The sequence below is a fragment of the Agelaius tricolor genome, unplaced genomic scaffold (assembly GCF_023055355.1).
Source record: "Agelaius tricolor isolate 1412-34295 unplaced genomic scaffold, bAgeTri1.0.p SCAF_9, whole genome shotgun sequence".
NCBI lineage: Eukaryota > Metazoa > Chordata > Aves > Passeriformes > Icteridae > Agelaius > Agelaius tricolor.
This window is the reverse complement of record NW_027269269.1, coordinates 11,051,109-11,070,109: the sequence shown is the minus strand read 5'-3', so window position 1 is coordinate 11,070,109 and position 19,001 is coordinate 11,051,109. Positions and strand designations below refer to the sequence as shown.

Genomic DNA, 19,001 nt, shown 5'->3' with positions numbered 1-19,001 from the left:
TGCCCAGTCAGAAGTGTCCCTTGCCATTAGCCAGAGCAGCCCCAGGTAGGAGTTGCTGTGGTTTGCATGCCTGCATCCCCCATCACATGGGTGGGCTATCTTTGCTGGCTGACAGCCTTCAGACACACCAGTGGGCATCATCATCAGTGCAAGCTGCAAGTGTTCCACTAGGAACCAAATACTCCAGCTTAACTTTGCTTTCTCTTTTTCAGGACTGTTTTCATAAATAAGCAGACTTTCTTCTGCCTGCTGTGAGTGGGAAAGGCACTCCCTGTGTCTCCTGCTAAGCAGCCCATCCTGGCTAAAACTAAGGGCCTTAAGGGGCCCTCATAAGCACCTCATAAGTGCCTCCCTGTCATGCTTGGTTTAGGAATAACTTGTATGAAGGGTTAGTCTTTCTTATCAGTCAAGTTCCTCACTGGAACAGGTAGCCTGGAGAGGTTGTGGAATCTGTCTCACTGGAGATATTCAAGAACCATCTGGATGCAATCCTGCACCATAGGACACACAATCTTGCATCTAGAACAGTCCTGCTTGAACAGGGGGTTGGATCAGATGACCCACTGTAGCCCCTTTCAACCTTATCTATTTTGGGATGCTGAGTTTCTGCATAACTAGACAGCCCTTTGCCTCAGTAACTGTTATGTAAAGTGAATTGCTGGAAATGTTTCTGTGATGCAAGAGCAGACAAAAAAATTAAAGGGGGAGGCAGCGAGGAGGAGGATTGATTAACTGGACTATCCTAACCATGTGTTACTGAGCAGTGCCACCAATAAAACTAACTGAAAATAAACACTGACAGTAGCTGTAGCTCATTCCCATCAAGGAAACCAAATGAAATCTCATGCTGTAGAAACTACAGGACCTCTTCAGAAAAATGGTCTCATTAATAATATTTCTGAGCAGTGATCAGAGGTATCCATGGCCTTGCATTTGAATTTTGCTGGAGAAACTCTCTAAGGCAAGGAAACCTTTGAACAATCCATTTCTGTGCTATAGCATCTCAGTTATCAACACCAAGTATCTGCCATCAGGTCCTCACCACCTCAAAGTCAGTGGGTTGGGAGAAGGACAAGAAGGTCTGCTGTTTGCAATGCTCATTGCCTAACAGAAGAGCTTGTATAGCTCTTTTAACCTTTGCTCAACATTATGTCTCATGCCTCTCTGCCTCATGCTTTTACCAAGGCCCCAATCTCCTTCCTGCCATTCCTTGATAAAAGGATAATAAATGCAGTAAAGATACTAATGTGTTAGGTTAGATTAGATTAGATAAGAGATAGTTACAAAAGACCAGCAGAGTTGTTCATGCAGGACTTAAATGTCTCTGGCTCTAAGCAGCTTTGTTTTGCTTTCAGATCCATTGTTCCTGTAATATTGTACCTTTAAATACCATTTCAGAAGAAGCCAGGTCCTAATATGTAGTTCATTACCCCTGTGAGAGGCAAGGGCTCTGGCCTCCCCAGCAAAGCACTCACATTAAGTTGGCGCCCACACAACCTTCAAAGTGCACACACAGAGTGTGGTTTGTCAAGCAGAAAAAGGTGATGGCTAAAGAGGGATTAAGTGCTGAGGGAGAAAACCTGTTCTGAGGATACAAAGCATACCAAGAGACAGAAAAGCACAAGTTTTAGGTGTGCAATTGTCTTATAATAGGCCTGATAAATCAGGAGGTCTGGCCACTGGCTCCTGTTGCACAGCTAGAGTGGAGTCAGTCAAATTGGATCAGTTTCTTCCTTGGAAAATGACAAAAAATAATTCTACTGCTTCTTGAAAGAATGGCTATCCTGCTCTGCATCAATTTGCTTTCCTAGTCCCAGGGTAATTTTTTCAAGCTTCCTTTGCTTACTTGTCATAGGATTGTACTGTGCTAGACACTTGAGCACTGACAGCAAAATTTCGCTCTCTTCCTCTGCCCTTCAGCTCTTCTTCCGCCTTGGGCTCCTAGCACTGGCCTCTTAACACCACTCTGAGATCGATGGTTACCATGTGTGCTGGGAAGTTCAGGCATCCCACCACCCTGCAAGGACCGTGAGAAACAGGGAGACTGAGAGACAGAGTTTCAGCCTTAATATTGCATTTCCCAGCTGGGACCTGCCTGTGTGTGGTATGCCTAGAGTCCTTTACAGGTAAAGCCCTTTTCAAGAAATTATTGCCTTTAATTTTTTAAAATACATTTTCAGTAATATATCTATAGAATGAAAAGCCAAAACAGAGGGAAAGCAGAAACACTGAAAGATCAGAAGGAAATTATAATAACTCAGCCTTCTCTAAAGGCCCAACACTCACAACACTGGCAAGAAAAGAGACTGGACTGTCTCCTACTAGCAAAATTCAGGATTTTTCCTAGACCACACTTACAAGCAAGGAAGGAAATGGGCCTTTTACATTTGTTCTCTAGTATTTCTAACTGTTCAAGAAACAAGAAAGCCTGTCTTTATACAAGGCATTTAAAATAGTGTTTTCACTGTACAGCAAACCAAAATGTCAAGTTAGTACTACTATTTCAGAAAGTAAATAGGTAACTACTTAGGTAAATACAAAGAATACTTTGTCCTCTGGCACTGATGGATGACTCATTGACTGATGCACTGATGTCACATGTCGGTTTGGGTTTTTTTTTCAGCCATGGCTCCAACCTGTATTCTTGACTCCAGCAAAATCTCCTAGGGATAAATGTTCCAAAAGTCTCCAGAGATTTTAGGCTAAGATTCAAAAATACAATTAGATGTCCAGTTCTCCTTGGTTTCAGTTCAGTACAGAGAAGATTTGATGCCTACATGTTTTAAGTCAAAAAGATTTGGACTCCTGAGTGTTACCAGACTGGTCATTGGGATGCAGGAGAGGAATCCAAGAGTCCAAGGGTCCAATTCCCTGTCAAACACAGTCATGGAAATAATGCTAACTCTGTATGAAGTTACCTTTCTAAGATATAATTGCCCTTCATTTAATGGCAGTTGCTTTAAATGTACTGCACCTAGGTATGCACCACAGTTACGTTATTGAACATTCAAACAGCAAATAGGTGGTAGCACTTCCAAAATGTGTTTACAGTTCAGAGACACTCAGATTCCAGAGTGAGTGAAAACATAAAAGGTGACCAGGAGATCCTCCACATTTTCTGCTTTACCTGCACCACACAGCCCTATTTAAGAGTCACTAAAATACAAGATAGTGGATGAACTACTATTCTTAAAACTTTGGTATACTCTTAAGCATTTTCTGAATCAGACCAATAAAGATGCCTCCTCCAGAAAGGGGTCCACTTCCACAATGAAGCAGCACTCAAACAGAAAAGTATTTAATCATATGTTTATTGTCACACATACTTTTTTAGTATTTTTCTGAACTGGAGCATAAGCATTCACAACTGTATGCCCAGTCTGTGAGTGCTCATGGCCTGTGGTGAAGGGTCAAAGAACCTACAAGTGCCTTGTCAACTCACAGAAGCTTTTGCTCTAAGTTTCATATGACAGCGACACAGGAACTTTGAGCTCATCCTTTATAAAACTAGTAAGAGAAGAGAATACACTCAAGGTCATTAGATGTCCATTGTAGCAAAAAAGCTAAAGACAGCTAGAGAAGCAGTATGAGCGAAGATGAGGAGAACATGTGGAAAACATGTGTTCAGCATGTCCCTCTCAGCCTGGCCCTCTGGCCTTTCCAAACTAGAAAAACAACATTATGAAGCAGCAGTGTCAGAAGCATGAAAGGAGAGATGGGAGGGCAATAACCCAGGTGAGAGGGGGTGTATGTGGAGGAGGAGACATGGCTTATAGCTTAAGGAAGTGGAGGAGGGGGACAGCAGAGAAGAACTTTACCAGGGGAAGGGGGTGAGTGTGACTTCAGTGACCAAAAGTGGCAATGCAAGGCTGGGGTGAGGAGTCCTTCTGACCCGTGTCAAAGAGCCTGTGCTTTGATGGCAGCCTGGGAGACCCAAGCACAGACAGTACGTCCTGGGAGAGGGCTGCAAGAACCACATAATAAAGTGTTGCAGTAAATAGCCCTTTTGGTACAGCTGTCATCCAAAGGCTGTTATCCTTCAGAGGCATGACAGAATGAACACACATTCAGTACACTGGCAAGGGGGTTGTCAACCTCACTAGCCATCCTGGCTCTAGCAGGGTCCCTCAGATGTATTGTTGTGTGTGGTACAAATGTATGCCAAAGGCCTTACATATGGTTGGTTTATACAGAAAGTTTTAGAAGTACATACTGTTTACTCAAGGGACTGGATTAACTTCTGCAGAGCTATTCTGGTCCACCTGTAAACACATGGACTAAAGGGCCTTATGAAAAGTAGTTACTGTGTATTTCCAAGTGGCACCTTTTAAAACCTGGATATCTTGTGTTATGAATGCTGGGGGTTTGTTTTGGTTTCTAAGTACCAAAAATGACAGGATCATGCTATACAACTACTGGATACAGTTATTTTTTCCCCCAGTTCAAAGCTTTTTTTTTCCCACCAGTCCCCTAGGGCTGAAAAGGTTGTGTGTTAAACTTGCAGTATAGACTGCTGCTGGCAATTGCCCTCATCCCAATGCCCTTGCTTGGATGAATAGCAAGGTCTGTATGGGATTGACCAAGGGGACGAGAGGGGAGAGGGCTGTGGTGCTCCCAGGCCTGCTTACACAGGAGCCTCACAGACATCAGCCCAGGCACATCTATAGCTTCCTTAGCTGCTGAGAGTGGCACTGATGTCATTCTAGGAGCTCCTACACGAAGGATGTTCATGCCTAGTTTGAGGATAGCCTTCACACTGCACCTGAGCTGTGCTCTCAGATTCACCATCCACACACAGACTGTAGATTATGCCTTCAGGTTGCCTCAGGGCACCCCTCAAAGACAGTCTTGACTTACCCAAAGGGACAGAATTAACTGAGCCTGGAATTAGCCATTAGCTCTGTTTTCTAAACTATGACTTTGACGGAAAGCAAGAAGATTTTGTAGTAAAGGGGGAAAAAAGCAGGAAGCTGGGGAGTGGGGGGAGGAGGGGGAATGGAGGCAGAGTGTGTTTGCAGCTGCTGGCCATCAAATTTCAATTCAATCAACATGACTGAGTTCCAGCTCCTGAAAAAGAGACCTTTTGACGACATATTGACATAGCCTGAACTACAGTAGTCCAAGTGGCAGTGCTATAATTATAAGGATTATATTTAATATTGCACTTAGAAATGAAGGCCTGAAACACTGTGACACTCTCTCTCTCCCTAAAAGCTGGCCAAAATATGTCCTAGGAACCATTATGGTAATACACAAAGTTGGTAGGAAAAAAGAAACGTCAGAACTCAAATAGTTATAAAAGAGGATCATGTGGCTGGCAGCTCAGGTCCGTTGGGAGTTGAGCAGTGAGGAGGAAAAATGAGTGTGAAAGGAAGGGCAGTTGGATTTGCAGGAAAAATGGCAAGTAGTTTTTTAAAGTACAGAATTAACTGGTTTAAGAAAATAAGTCAATCGATAATTAATACACTACTTACTTGTGAATTTGGATTCTTTTTGTAGCATGTCGTGGACTTCAGCCAGGCTGAGGCCTGTTTGTTGAACAAAGACCAAACCCTGCAAATATTTCTTGACTTGCTTAATTCGACACATCTTGATTTCAGTGCGATTTCCCATGTGTGCACAATTAAGCACACGCATAAGTGTTTCCGGGAACCGGGCCATGGAGGTAAGCGGCTGCCTGTTGAACACCAAGTCTATCTAGCTTGGAAGGATGGCGAACCAAAAGCTTTCAGAGAAGCAGAGAGAATGCATTTCTTTGGAAAACAAAATAATTGTCTATAAACTAGCATAATGATCAGAAATAAAAGGCCTGATCCTACATTAGGCTGGTATTCCACAGTGCCATGTCCGCAGTATTTCTCATAGGCAGTTTCAGGAAGGGCAAATCAGATCATAATCAGGACTGAAAATGCAGATGTTGAGATGCCATAACAATGAGGAAAAGGGAAAAAAAGGAAAAAAGCGGGAAGGGAAGGGAAGGGAAGGGAAGGGAAGGGAAGGGAAGGGAAGGGAAGGGAAGGGAAGGGAAGGGAAGGGAAGGGAAGGGAAGGGAAGGGAAGGGAAGGGAAGGGACGGCAAGGCAAGGCAAGGCAAGGCAAGGCACCTGAAGACGGTTTCTAAAGCAACAGAACCCTAAATAAATGGTCTGATTTTCCAAAGTGAAAAACATAAACTGAACAGCCCATGCAGCATTTTTGCCAACTGTCACTGAGGCGGTATTTCTAAAATCTGGTGGAATGACTCATCCCAGAACAACAACTGTTGCCAACAAGGTCTTTCCTTCAAGTCTAGATATTTGAATAAGGGAGATACAAAAACAAAATAAACAGAAAAATCAGGGATATCTTGTCTTGGGGTTCACCTCTGAAGCTGCCCATGAAGTCACCCACTCTCCAAAGTGCCTCCCTACTCTACTGAGTAGGCATCCAGGTGATCCTCTGAGCCAGGGAAGGGATTGAGTAAACCTCCTGTTTGTTAAACCAAATTCTTCCTTCTGCACCTAGTCGCCACCTCTCACACCATGGATATGTGCAGGATGCATCCTCCTGATCCATTCTGCCCTCCACAGCAGCAAACATTACCAGGAGAAGCACAACCCTGCCAACAGGTAGCACAGTCCTCAAGTGGTTTGAGACAGACACCCTTAAACTCCGTGGGAGCAAGGCTGTACCAAAGACTCCACTGTTGTGCAGTAACTAAACACAGCCCTGTCAGCACCAATGAACGCCCTTCTTTGGCTAGTACAGAATGCAATGATTTCAGAGATGCTTTCTGAAGCAGTGTTATTTTGCTGAATAATTTATGTCTCTGAGTCTTCTGAAAATGAGCAGCATACACTTCAGTGCTGCAATAATACTATTCAGTGGAGACAGTGCACATTATGTTCAGTAAGCTCATTGCTTAAACACTGTTGCCATGACTATAAGAAAGTGATTATACTATTGTTTACAAGAGACTCTCAGTAAGTCATTACCACAGTAGCCAGAGTTTTGCCTCAAGTGAAAATTTTTCAGAAGGAAAAAATAATCTCACAGGTATAATTAACTTTGTGATCAAGATAAACCATTGAAAGGCTTTGGAAACTGAATACATCCTACAGTGAGGAATGAAAATAAGTAAGGATCACCAGTGTCTCAGGACTGTTGACTTACTGGTTTTCTGACTGTTTCATGGGTAAGTTCCATTGAGAAGAAAAGCCCTGCTAATTAAATGACTGTTACAACTGATTTATAGGGCAAGCACCAATATAGGAGTTCAACTGTGATGGGTAATGCTATAAAAACAAACCACTTTGTACATAATGTAAGGGGAAAAAAAAAGACTTTAAAATTTTGACTTAGAAGAAACATTTGGGATTAGGAAATATAGCTTTTCAGTGTCCTGGATTGAAATCAATACCCAGAACACTCAGTTCTGAATCCTCTAGAGCATATACATGTACAAGAGTCCAGTACACGACCTCTTTATCTCAATAACATGGTGATGATCAATAGTTTCCAAAAGTAAGAAGCAATTCTGAAGCTGTTGGAAAGTCATCCTCACATTTCCTATGATCAGTAACAGGCCAGGAACACAAAGCAAAGAGATGATTAATAGAGCGCTGGACTAGGAGTCAGGAAATCTGGGCTCTGTTCCCAGCTCTGCCACTGACCTGCTGTTTGGCCTTGGGCAAGACACTTGACCTTTCTGTGCTTCTGTTCCTCCTTCCATTCTTTGTCTATCTTGTCTCTTGAGGCACTGAGCTAGGCAGGGAAGGGCACAGTTCTCACTGGGTGTTTGTATAACACCTACTCTAGGGAGGTGGCTGCAGAGATCTACAACAAAGCCAGGGTACCACCAGGATGACTCTTACACAATAGCATGCTTTGTTTCAAAACAGAATGGCCATGATGAATGCTCTTGGGGTTTCATCTGCTAGTCCAGGATCTTACCAAGTCTTTTAGCCAGCTTCAGGCTCAAGCAGCAGGTAAATGGGTTTGCAAGATCTACATCCTCACTTTTCAGAAGCACTTTCACATTGATTCCTAATTGGTACTAATTTCTCTCCACCTTGATTCAGCTGGGTTTGCAAGCACATCAGAATTATAACTGAGTGACATAGATAAAAATAGCTACAGGAGGCATTTCTGAATACAAGGAATTTCTTTAGGGAAATGCCAACACCTGTAGGTGAAACCACAGGCATGAGGGTGTTTTCGATTTAAAACTAAAATAAATTATAATTTTTATGTAAGTGCATTGGAATTTTGCATAAATTATTCAATTAAGCAGTATTTCTTAGTGTTTTTCTCACCCTGAGCCCTAAATGTGAACCATCCTCCATTACTACCAGATGGGAGAACACATGCAGGGCAAGGTGGCTCTCACCTGCTTTCACTGGGGAGCAGCTGCAGGCTCAGAGAGACCTGATGACTTATATACTCTCAGTTCCAGTCCCACTCTGCTCCCAGTTAGCTGAAGCATCAAGTACATGAAACTTGGACATGGAAGACTTAATTGGAGATTAATTTGAGCACATACTGATGCAGAATCAGGAACAAGTAAATCAAGAAAATATAAAGCATACACATTCATGATTATGAAAAGAAGGTAAAAAGATGCTTTTCTCTGCTAAAAACAAAGGTCACTGCCACATCTTGCGCTTTTATTGTGAATATTGGCAACATGGTGCCATGAAAACCTAGGTCTGGAGTCATGTGATTATGTAAAAGACCCATTAAGGTTTGTATTTCCAATACTCAGTTCTGTGGGTCAAAGGCTGAAAAGGTGATTTGAAGCTTCTCCAAGGCTTTGTCAAAGCAAACATTCAAAATTCCTGTTTTAGGCTCCATCCATAATGAATTTGGCTTCTGAGCAATAAAACTCACCATCACATCTCAATTCACTTTACAGAAGTGATAAATAGTATCTTTCATAGAAGAAACTGTGGTTTATGGAAGTGAAATAACAGGAGTAATCTGTTGAATAGATCCTAGAGTCAAAGTGGAAACACTTAGATTTCAGTTTACAGCATGCTCACCTAAAAGCAGTTGCTTGAGAGTTGCAGGTATTATGGTTTAGGTATTAGTGTTGGCACTACAGTACAAATATGGACTGATTACCTGCATCTAAAAATACTTTGGAAGAACCGGACAAGGTGTAGCAAAATTTACAAGTTGGCTCTATAGTGGCTATAGGAAGCTTTCTAATGGTAACCTAGGGCATAAATAGTTTATGTCTTTATTTAAAAGAAAAAAAAGCACAGAAAAAATCTGTATCTTAGTACTGCTAAGTTGAAACTTGGATCCAAATCTCACTCAGCACCAGCTCCTTCTTTACTGCAGCCAAGACTACTGCCTCTTTCACTGCTCAAAGTTGTTATAAACTGAAGCAGCATGACATAGGTAAGACTTTTTTCAGGTTTACAGACTGTGATTAAGATTTGTGGAAAATACAGACCTGTCAAGAATCCCATCAGCCTCATCTTACTCCTGCTGGGAGTACCACCACTGGGAATTCATATAGGGGAATACTGACATGCAGACACCAGAGAGAAGTCAAAGAGCAAAGACCTGATTCTTCTTCTCTTCAGAGCAGCCAGGTGGCCAAAGCTCTTCTAGGCACCATGCAGCTGATTTCATGCCCTCTAAGGTGTTACATAAGTGGTTGCTTTAATCACCTCCTTGAATTCCAGGATATATTCATGTCAGGTCATTGACATGTAGAGTTGAGCCTTCAGCAAAACCCAAGGTCCCGTGTGCTGGTGAGACCGCACCACCAGAAAAGCTAAAGCATAGAAGGGAAATAGTGGCACAGCAGGAAACATTTGCAAGACCACAGAGACACTTTCTGACAGAGCTGGCACCTCTATGCCAGTGCTTTGTTAGCTGGAGCAGCTTGCCAGCTTCCAGCTCCTCCTACACCACACAGGGAGTGCAATATAAACAAAGCAGTGGAGATACCACCCTTCCCATAGTTGTCAAAAGGACCTAAATTCTTTTCCATTAATGAGACAGTGGTGAAGTTTCAGTTTTATAAGGCAGCAGACTTAATAAGAAAAGCAGACCACAAATGGCCTCAGAAGACAATATCTTGGTAGAAGGGACTGCTGACAGCAGTTAGGAGGAGGAAGAGAGGCACTGTGGCCTTTCTTAACCTGCTGACTAACCTAAACTGCTGGGGCTTTTTTTTGGTCACTGCAACCTAACTGAACCCCACATACTCCTTCTGCAGGAAGTGCTCTTTGCGAGGGGAGAAGTACCAATAGTGATGTGAGTCAAAGTTACAGCAAAACAGCTTCTCTGACTCAGACATACCTGTCTAACGTTCAGATTTCCCCACAGAACAGCTCACATTTTTGCTGGAGTCCCACTTTTCAAAGTAGAACAAACAGAAGCTGAATATCACTTTCCTTTGTTGTGGTGCTACAGAAAAGGGACTCAAACTGAGTACTGCAGGGGATGCAAGAACTCTGTCAGAGGACAAGCCATAACAGCCACAGATGTTAATAAGCCCACAGATTGGCCTTGGAGAGCACATCAAGTCCAGGCAGAGACATTGTTCCTCTGCTCACTGCCTACAGAAACTTTGGTGGTGGAAACAGTCTCTTAAACAGTTTCAGAATGGAGGAGACTTTCATTAAATGTATTCAAAGCTGAAAAAGCTTTAAAGGGTGCAAGTGATTTGATGGGAGAGGTAGGCCTGAAAAGGATCCTACAAATTAGCATAAATTTAACAAATTCATTTGTTGAAATCCTCATTAAAAACAGCTTCTATGCAGCTTGGTCTGGAAAATATTTTCACAGTTAAGGGGAAAAAAGATTTTAAAATGGCACCCATGTCCATCCAAAGCAAATGGCTCTCAGCAGGCCAGAGGGCCCATTACAGCAGATCAATGTTTTCCACCCACACAAGCAATGTGACTTACTCCTTTTACCTGACTCAGCTACATAAATTGTGATTGTCAGAACACAGCTTTGCTCCTGCAGAAGCCCAAGGAGCAGAAAGCAGTCCTTTATACCACAGACAGAACATTTCCATTGCTTTGGCACCAAACTTTGTGTCAGTGAAAAGACTGCACTCTAGCTTTGCAGAATAGTTTGTGCTTTAATCCACCTGTCTTCACCACACCATAATGTCACTTCACCCCACAGCTGGTCACCTTATCCTGCTTGCTTCAGAGCACTTCCAAATGTTATGTGCATTCACAAAAAATGCAGGTATTTCTGCAGGGTGTCCTGGCAGCCAAGCAGCAAACAAAACAAAGAACTTGGGAGATGGGGATAAGTGTCAGCTTGGGCAAAGATACCAGACCACAATCGTCCTTTTTACAATACTCAAGGATCTTTAACACTAGCACAGAGGAGGCCAAACCTCAGCAAACACAGTGTGGATCATTAAAAAAAAAAAAAAAAATACTAAGGAAATTAATTCAGGATCTCCACATAAAATAAGTGCCTAAATTGAGGTTTTACAAGTCGGTCTTGGCTCTTGGTACCAGTCAGGCAACCCTGGTTTTCACTGAGGTCCTCTGGGAACTGGGACAAATGCACTGACTCTTCTAGATTTGTACAGCTGTTGATGAAAATTTAGGAAGCACGAGGAATTAACACATTCCCCTCTTCCTTGAATATATCAGTTTTATGGGATGGTTTTCCCTTTTCTTTTTTCACCTGCTTCCAGACTATATCTGGGGAGCAGGCCACTTTTACAGTCACTTTTCAAGTACAGAAAATATTAATATATTTAATTGCTATTTTAAATGAATTCTTCTAATGATAAATTCAGCACAACCATGAGATGGGTGAAAGTAGAACAAGTCACCTGTGACTGATGACAAACATTGCTTAACACACTCAGAGCCACCGGGGTGATGGCTGCAATGAAAGAACCTGGCCAGAATAATCCACTAATGCCTATGAGACAGAGTTCCCAGCTGTCATAGAGCAAAATGAGCAGTGCTCAGCCTGTGTCAGAAGGATGATGGAATGAATTGGCTGCCAGAGACTTGAAACTGCAATGCAAGAAGTTTAGTATTACCAGTTCAGTGCTTAAGGCACTGAGGAATGCCCTCCAGAGCTAACTGTTTACATATAACATAAATAGTATAAACAGCTAAGTGCTGAAGGGCATATACATACATATAGATGTATGTATAAAAGCAAGACAGAATATTTTTTTATCTGTTCCACTCTGCACCACGGAAAGTAACAACACCATATAAATAAACAAATGTCAGCTCTTGGGAAATGCACGAAGGCAGAAAGTACAAAAGCTTCCCTAGCTGCGTCCCGAAGAATAAATCTCTCATTCACACACGCCCACATTCATTGGTCCAGCTAAAAAAAAATCTGATCTCCACTCAGCAATTAGAAAATGCTGTTGCTAAAGATACTTTCTCAAAAATCAAAGTAACAATGTTAAATTGAGGCCAAACCAAACTCCTCTAAAAACTCTCTCTTCTGCCAGTTTTAAACTGCCCACTGGGAAAAGATAATTATCAAATAATAGTACCAACAATGTCAGATAATCACTTCAAGCTCTTTGATACATTCAAGGAAACATTGTTTCAAATGTTACCAAGTGTCAAATATTTACTTTTGAGTCCAACTGTGTAAATGACCCATCCAGTGCCACTAAACACTGCAGGCACATGTGTAACAAGAGCAGTGGGACCTGCAAAGCAGAGGAAATAACCCAGCTGGGTTTTTCAGAAAAAAGAGTGTCCTGGTAGCCAGAGCTCCCCAGCGAGAGTTATGACTGCCTTTGCACTTATCTGTGTGGAGCTGTGGGGTGTTTTTTTAAACTGGTGGACCTACAGCAAGGCATATGGAGCTTTCCATTCCCCTTGGAGTCGGCTGTGTGTCCAGTCTCACATGCTCAGAGTGAGACTCGAAGCTGTGCTCCTGTCTTGTACTTCCCTGTGCTAGAGCTGTACCTGCCACAACTGAAACTCAGAGCTGCCCCTTGTTCCAGGACCCTGTGCACCCTGTCTGCTGCAAGGAATAAATCTGGAATTAGAGGAATAGCACATATAAGGCTTGCACTGGATTTCCTCTTGAGAATCACTCCAGAGAGGATGAATTCTGCTTAGGGATTGTTCTCTTCCCATCCATTTATAATGCACAGGACAACAGGCTTAGTCTACCTCGTCCTTTCTCTTCTAGTACCCTTGGAATAACTGGCAGGGATAACTTCTCTTCCAGCTATGGCTGAAGGAAAAGCAAGACTCTGTTCTTTCCCGGTCCAGCCCTGCCCTCTGAATTTTCAAGAACAGGAACACAAAGCTGTACTACCTCAAAGCCCCATGACCCTCAGCCACTTGAATTCACACAGCTCAGACACTGTGTGTTTAGCTATTCCTTGTTAATATTTGCAACACTGTTGTAAGGAGCTCTTGGTAAGGAGAAGGTGTACCTCCACAATGCAGAGGTGTGACTTTGAACCAATGCCTTTCTCTGTTTCCTAATCAGAGCAGCAAATGAGGAATGTCAGTGTCAAGCATAGAGTGGGAGGATGTGCAGTGACACCTTACAACAATGCTGTTTCATGAGCCAGCATTTACTTGGTGTCAAAACATGGTTCAGGGCCCCAAACGTCATGCTCACTGAAGTCACACACCTTGTCAGCATGATTACCGAAGGCTGGTGTGCAAAAATGATGGGAACTTTGTCAGACCTTTTGCTTCTCAAGGTCACGTGTGTGTGGAGTTTTCTGGGAGGTAATGCAACATGCAACATAGAGCGAGGGCTGTGCATAGAATCCCCAGCAAGCAGCAGGCTAATAGCCATTAGTGATATCTCAGAAACAAGAACAACCTCTCTGCACTTAAAAGATGAAAATCTTTCAGTATTTTCTTGGGAGTTGTTTCATTTAGCATTTCCAAGCAGCTGTCTCCAGCTATTTCATAATAATAGTAACAACTAGCAAAAAAAAAAAAAAAATTCAAAACAAACAAGCAAAACAAAACAAAAAACCCCACATAGGCCTGTTGCCTGATTTCTGAAAGTGAATTTTTCTGGGACATACACTATTAGGTAAAAGCCCTTTTTTTTTTTTTCCCATAAGGCAAGTGCAAAGCATTACATTAATACACACTGGAAAAATAAGATAATGGCTTTCTTGATTGTGACGAGGAATGTGGGGAGATTTAATCTGAACACTGAGTCAGGTGGAAGCGCCTAAACTCCCCTCGGACACAATGTTATCGCATTTAACGCTTACATCATCACCCTCACGAATGATGCTGAGTAACGCAGCCCCAAACGTCGATCCACGCACCGCACGGGTAAGAAGGGAGAACCGACCACAAAGGTCCCGTTTTAGCATACGTCAGGCACTAAGAAAGATAAGTTTGATGTCTGGAGCAGAGGGAGCGATCTATTTTCAGCTGTTCGAATAGCAGCCGCGGGCCTATCAGGATGCAGTCACTCCTCTCAGTGTTTCGCATGTGTGCCGAGAATTAAGAGTTGGGAGGCAGCACAGCGGAGCAAACGCCTTCAAAAGCGTGGTGCACTGACTGCTCGTAATAAAGTAACAGGAGACAAGGCTTCGCCTCCTTGACATGTTCAGAGCAATTTCCAGTTGAAAAAGGTCAGCGTATCATTTACAGAGCGGCAGTGCCTGGAAAACTCTCGTAACTCTGCTCCGCGAAACCCTCTGGGTGACAAAAACAACCTGGGCATCGCTGCCGAGGCCGGCGCTCGGAGCTGCCCCTCGGGCGCAGGCAGTGCCCGGACAATGCCCGCTGCCCCGGGCTTAGGCACTGCCCCAGTTCCAGGGGCACGGCTGAGAAACGACCTAAAATAGGTGCCTGGAGCCCTGGTGAACGGGATGGAACGGGGCACGGGGAGCAATCCTGAAGGCGGGTGATACTCGAGCGCTACTTTTGACCCTTGCTCGGGGACGCGCTGACAACGTCGGCTGCCGGTGCCCTCCTCAGGGATGCCGATGTCACCGCCCCGGCAAGGCGCGACGGCAGAGGCGCGCGACGCGTTTGTAGGTGCACAGCATGATGTAAAAACATCCCAAAGCAACACCCCAAGCAGTCCCAAAAAAATCCCTTCGAAGAGCACACACACACACGCCCTCAGCCCCCCGAGCTCGGCGCCCGCCCACCGCCCCTCACACACTCGACGCCGTCGGGGGCCCGGCGCCTGGCAGGGCCCGCCCCGCGGCGCAGCGGGCCGAGCCCACGGACACCGCCGGGCCCGCGGGACGGCGCGGACAGGGCGGGCGCCCCGCGGGGCGAGCGGGGGCTCGGCGCGGCGCCTCCCCGCCGGCAGCGGGCGCTGTGACTCACCGCCAGGAGCGCCGAGGCGCGCTGCTCCCCCGCCGGCTGCTCCCCGTTGATGCCGCCGTTGCCGAGGAGGTGCTGGTGGTAGTCCGGGGGCGCCGCGCCGGCGGCAGCGGCGGCGGCGGGGGCGGCGGCCGCCTTGGGGTGCTTGCCGGCCTTGCGGGCGCCCTGCCCCTGCTGCACGAGGTGGAGGAGCTGCAAGGTGCTCTCCCGCTCGCGGTCGGAGCTCTCGGCGCGGCCCCGCTCGTAGCGCCCCTCGCAGCTGAGGTGGTGCTGGCGGCAGACGGCGATGCGGGCCCGCAGCCGCTCCACGATGGCGCTGTGCACCCGGGGCGCCGCCGGGCCCCCCCCCAGCAGCCCGGCCCCCAGCCCCGCGGCCTGGGGGGGAGCCGTGTCGCCCATCGTTGGCTGCCGGTCCTGGCCCTCCGGATGGGTCGGTCCTCACTGCCGCATGGAGGAGGGCGGGGGGGATGGGGGGGGAGGCGGGGGCAGCGGCGGGAGCCCGAGCCCGGGGGCTGGCGGCGGGGCGGAGGGCGGTCAGCCCCGCGCCCCCAGCCCACCCCCGCCCGGCCCCCGGGCGGTGACGGCCCCGCGGGGGGTTGACAGATCGGGGGGCGGGAGGGGGTCGCTAGGGCTGCGCCAGCATCGGCCGGCGGGAGGGGGGGGGGGTCGGGGCCGGGCAGCCCCGGCCGAGGGGCGCCCGGTGAGGGGGGGACGGCGGGGCTCCGCCGGGGGAGGAGAACGGGGGAAAAAAAAAAAAAGCCAAATAAAGCGAGCCGCTGCCTTCAAAATGAATCCCTGGACGAAAGAGCTCTCCGTCGGGAATGAGTGAGACTTGGCAGGTTTATTGGGTTTATTTTATTTCGGGGGAGCGGGGGGTGTTATTCCTTGAAGTGAAAATTTAAGGCATTGCCGTGGTCGGCGGCGCGGAGAAACCCCCGGCGGACCGAAAATCTCGTAGGTTAGCTGGAGTGGGTTTGTTGGGGTGTCTCTCTCTCTCTCTCTCTCTTTTTTTTTTTTTTTTTTTCTTTTAAGTCTTTAGTAAATGTGCAAATAAAGAGCCGGGGAAGGAGGAGAAAGAGGAGGAGGGTCGGGTTAGTTCAGTCTTTGTGCTTTCTCGCTTCTCTCGCCCGCTCGTTGCTGGCCACTCTGCGGCGTGGTGACTGTGTCCGGCTGGCTGCCACTAAACTGTAGTTCCTCTAAAAATCAGAGAGACAGATCCCCCGGTCCGGAACAATGTCAGTCAGTGGACTTCCAAACCACGATTCGCCTTCACTTAATTCAGCCACTGGATAAATCCGTATTGCTTTCAGTGCTCATCTCCCCGCTTAGTATTAAGCAGCAAGCTACGGACACAGGCAAAGAACTCCTCTCGCGTACTTTCCCTTTTACTCCCAGATATCGAACAGTTTCAAGTACAGTTTCAAGAAAAGCACGGAGGAGGGGGGAGAAGGGGAAGAGGGGGGAAAAACCCCAAACAAGCAACCCAGCCCCTCTTCAGACAGTAATTACAAACGGAGAGTTGCACTTACAAACTTCCAGCATTTTGCCCCCAGAACAGTCCAGCAGCCACTTTTCCTTTGTGTTTTTGTATATTCCATGCCCGCGCCGGCGGGCGGGTGTTTGCCGGTGGGCTGTCGGCGCTGCCGGTGCCGGAGCTGCCCGCGGCCCCTCCGTGCGGCGCGGCGCGGAGCAGCGCGGAGCGGGGGCGGGAGGCGGGTGTCACCGACACGGAGCGCGGCCGGGGACGCGGCGCCCGGGAGGGGAGCGGAGCCTCCCAGCGGCCGCCGAGGGGAGTCGGGCTGCCGCTGCCGCTCCCCGGGAGGTATGTGCATGGGAAGAAGCCAAGGAAATCCCCGCTCCCCTCGCCTTCTACCTGGGTGCCGGGCCGGGCGCGGAGCAGCTGCCGAGGAGCGCAGCCTCCCGCGCTCTCCTTCCTCCCCCGGCGGCGAGACCTTCAGGCGAGTACGAGGGAGTTCTCAAATAAATCACGGCGCTGCGCTCCTCTACCAGCTGGATTTCTCTGGAACAGACGGTATAAAAACAAGCAGTGCGTTCTAGGGCGCTCGCATGCACGGGACGAGTGCACGACACGAGGTCAGGCTCGGGATGTGGGAGCTCCGCGCGCTGACAGGAGCTTCTTGGGTGTCCGGGGCAAGTCACGTAGCGCCTACACTGTGGTTCCTCCCCGGGAAAGCCGCAGGCTTAGTGCTTCTCTCGCTCGGCTCCTCTATTTAGAGCAGGGCAATTTTAGACTGCGAGATGTGGCCTCTGGAACTGGCCTTGCTGCAACTGGCAGCCGTCAGGTTCTGCGTGTTGGTGTAGGTGAGCTGTAAAGGAGGATGCAGAAATAGCTGGGAGCTGGCCGGCTTTATTAAAGCAATATGCTGTTATACTACCGTGGCTGCATTAGCCAAATTCCCAAATACCTCTGGGAATAAAAATGGCCCCCAAGCACGCAGAGACACATCCCTGATGGAAAACCTCCAAGGTCTGTTGGGACTGTACAGTCTTTAGTAGATGGGTGCATTATCTCTTTCAGTTCTGCAACGGGTCCAGTCAGAAAAATACACAAATTTCATCTCAGCATACTGAGACCATTAAGCTGAGGATGAGGAGGAGCTGACAATGACCCTCTCAGGTGTTTTTATCCCCTTCCAAGGTCATGCAAATAGATACTTCGAATGCCAGTGATAAAGTGACACATTCCTGGAAAATCCCCCAGAATATAAAAGATATGCAGCATTAGACATACAGGAAATATAAAACCCCCCACTTTCATGACCCCCATCTCCTTCATGCGGCAACAAACACGAGGGTTTATTGCAAGATGTGAGTTTCCAGGTTCTGGCTTGGTGAGCACCAGCCAGAACCTCCAGCCCCATGTTTGTCTCAGCAAATGCTTTGAGACTTTGCTGAGGGATAAGGTCTGTGAGACAGGGTTTGGGGCCGTGCTGCCTTCAGAGGGAGGCATTATTGCTAACAGGAAAAGAGGTTTTTGTTGTTGTTTAACCTTGAACAACTGAGGAAGAGTGGGTTACTATTTGATATGTAACAGTAGCTTGAATCTGTTGAGAACAGTGGGTTGGCACAGCTGGAAAATTAAATGAAATGATAATGTTTCTAAGAGAGTAGACATGTTACCTTTGCTTCAGGCCTTGCTTGGGCTTTTATTCGTTCTGTAGTGCTCAGATGTCATTACTGTGCTTAAGGGGGTCAGTCACAGAACACACGTGCAACAGTAACACATGAATCTCATGGAGAGTAAGTGGGAGTGTTTAAAATGATGTCTTAGCCGTTTTTCAAAGTGGCTGTGGGAATATGAAATCCATGGTGCTGCTCCAGAAGCTACCAAGACAGCTGGAAGAATTCTCTCTCTCACTCTTACAAGACTTCGTAGAACTCAGAGAATGATCTTTCCAAGCAAAGATTTTTTTTTTTTTTTAATTTTAACTTGAGACTTTCAAGATGCGCTTTTTGCCAAGCAGCATCTCGAGAGTTCGGTTTGCGTGTGATCTCTCCCTTCCGAGGCGAGAGGCAGCGGCTGCGGGGCTGCGCTGCGAGCCCCGCTCGCTCAATCCGCAGCAAATGCTGCCCCTGGTGGTTCCGAGCAGGAAATACCCCACAGCCATCCCTCGGCTTTCCAAGTTTTGTTCAGAAGACCCTGGCGAATGTCACCTACCCCTGGATACTGCCATCAGTTTTGGACTGGTCGGTTGTCAATTTT

At 46.7% G+C, this 19,001-nt stretch overlaps 1 protein-coding gene across 2 annotated transcripts in view; it reads right to left on the bottom strand.

The window, feature by feature from the left end:
- Positions 1-17,627, bottom strand: part of MAML2 (mastermind like transcriptional coactivator 2) — a 211,739-nt gene extending 194,112 nt beyond the window's left edge. Inside the window, exons 1-2 of one of the 2 annotated variants that reach the window (XM_071432733.1) lie at positions 16,807-17,627; positions 15,281-16,473 (exon numbers count right to left, since the gene is read on the bottom strand). In XM_071432733.1, the coding sequence (XP_071288834.1) occupies positions 15,281-15,676 (396 nt within the window). In that variant the 5' untranslated portion in view covers positions 15,677-16,473; positions 16,807-17,627. Of the gene's footprint in view, positions 1-15,280; positions 16,621-16,806 lie in introns of both variants that reach the window. The other variant, XM_071432732.1, reaches the window with a different exon arrangement.
- Positions 17,628-19,001: the final 1,374 nt, after the last annotated feature.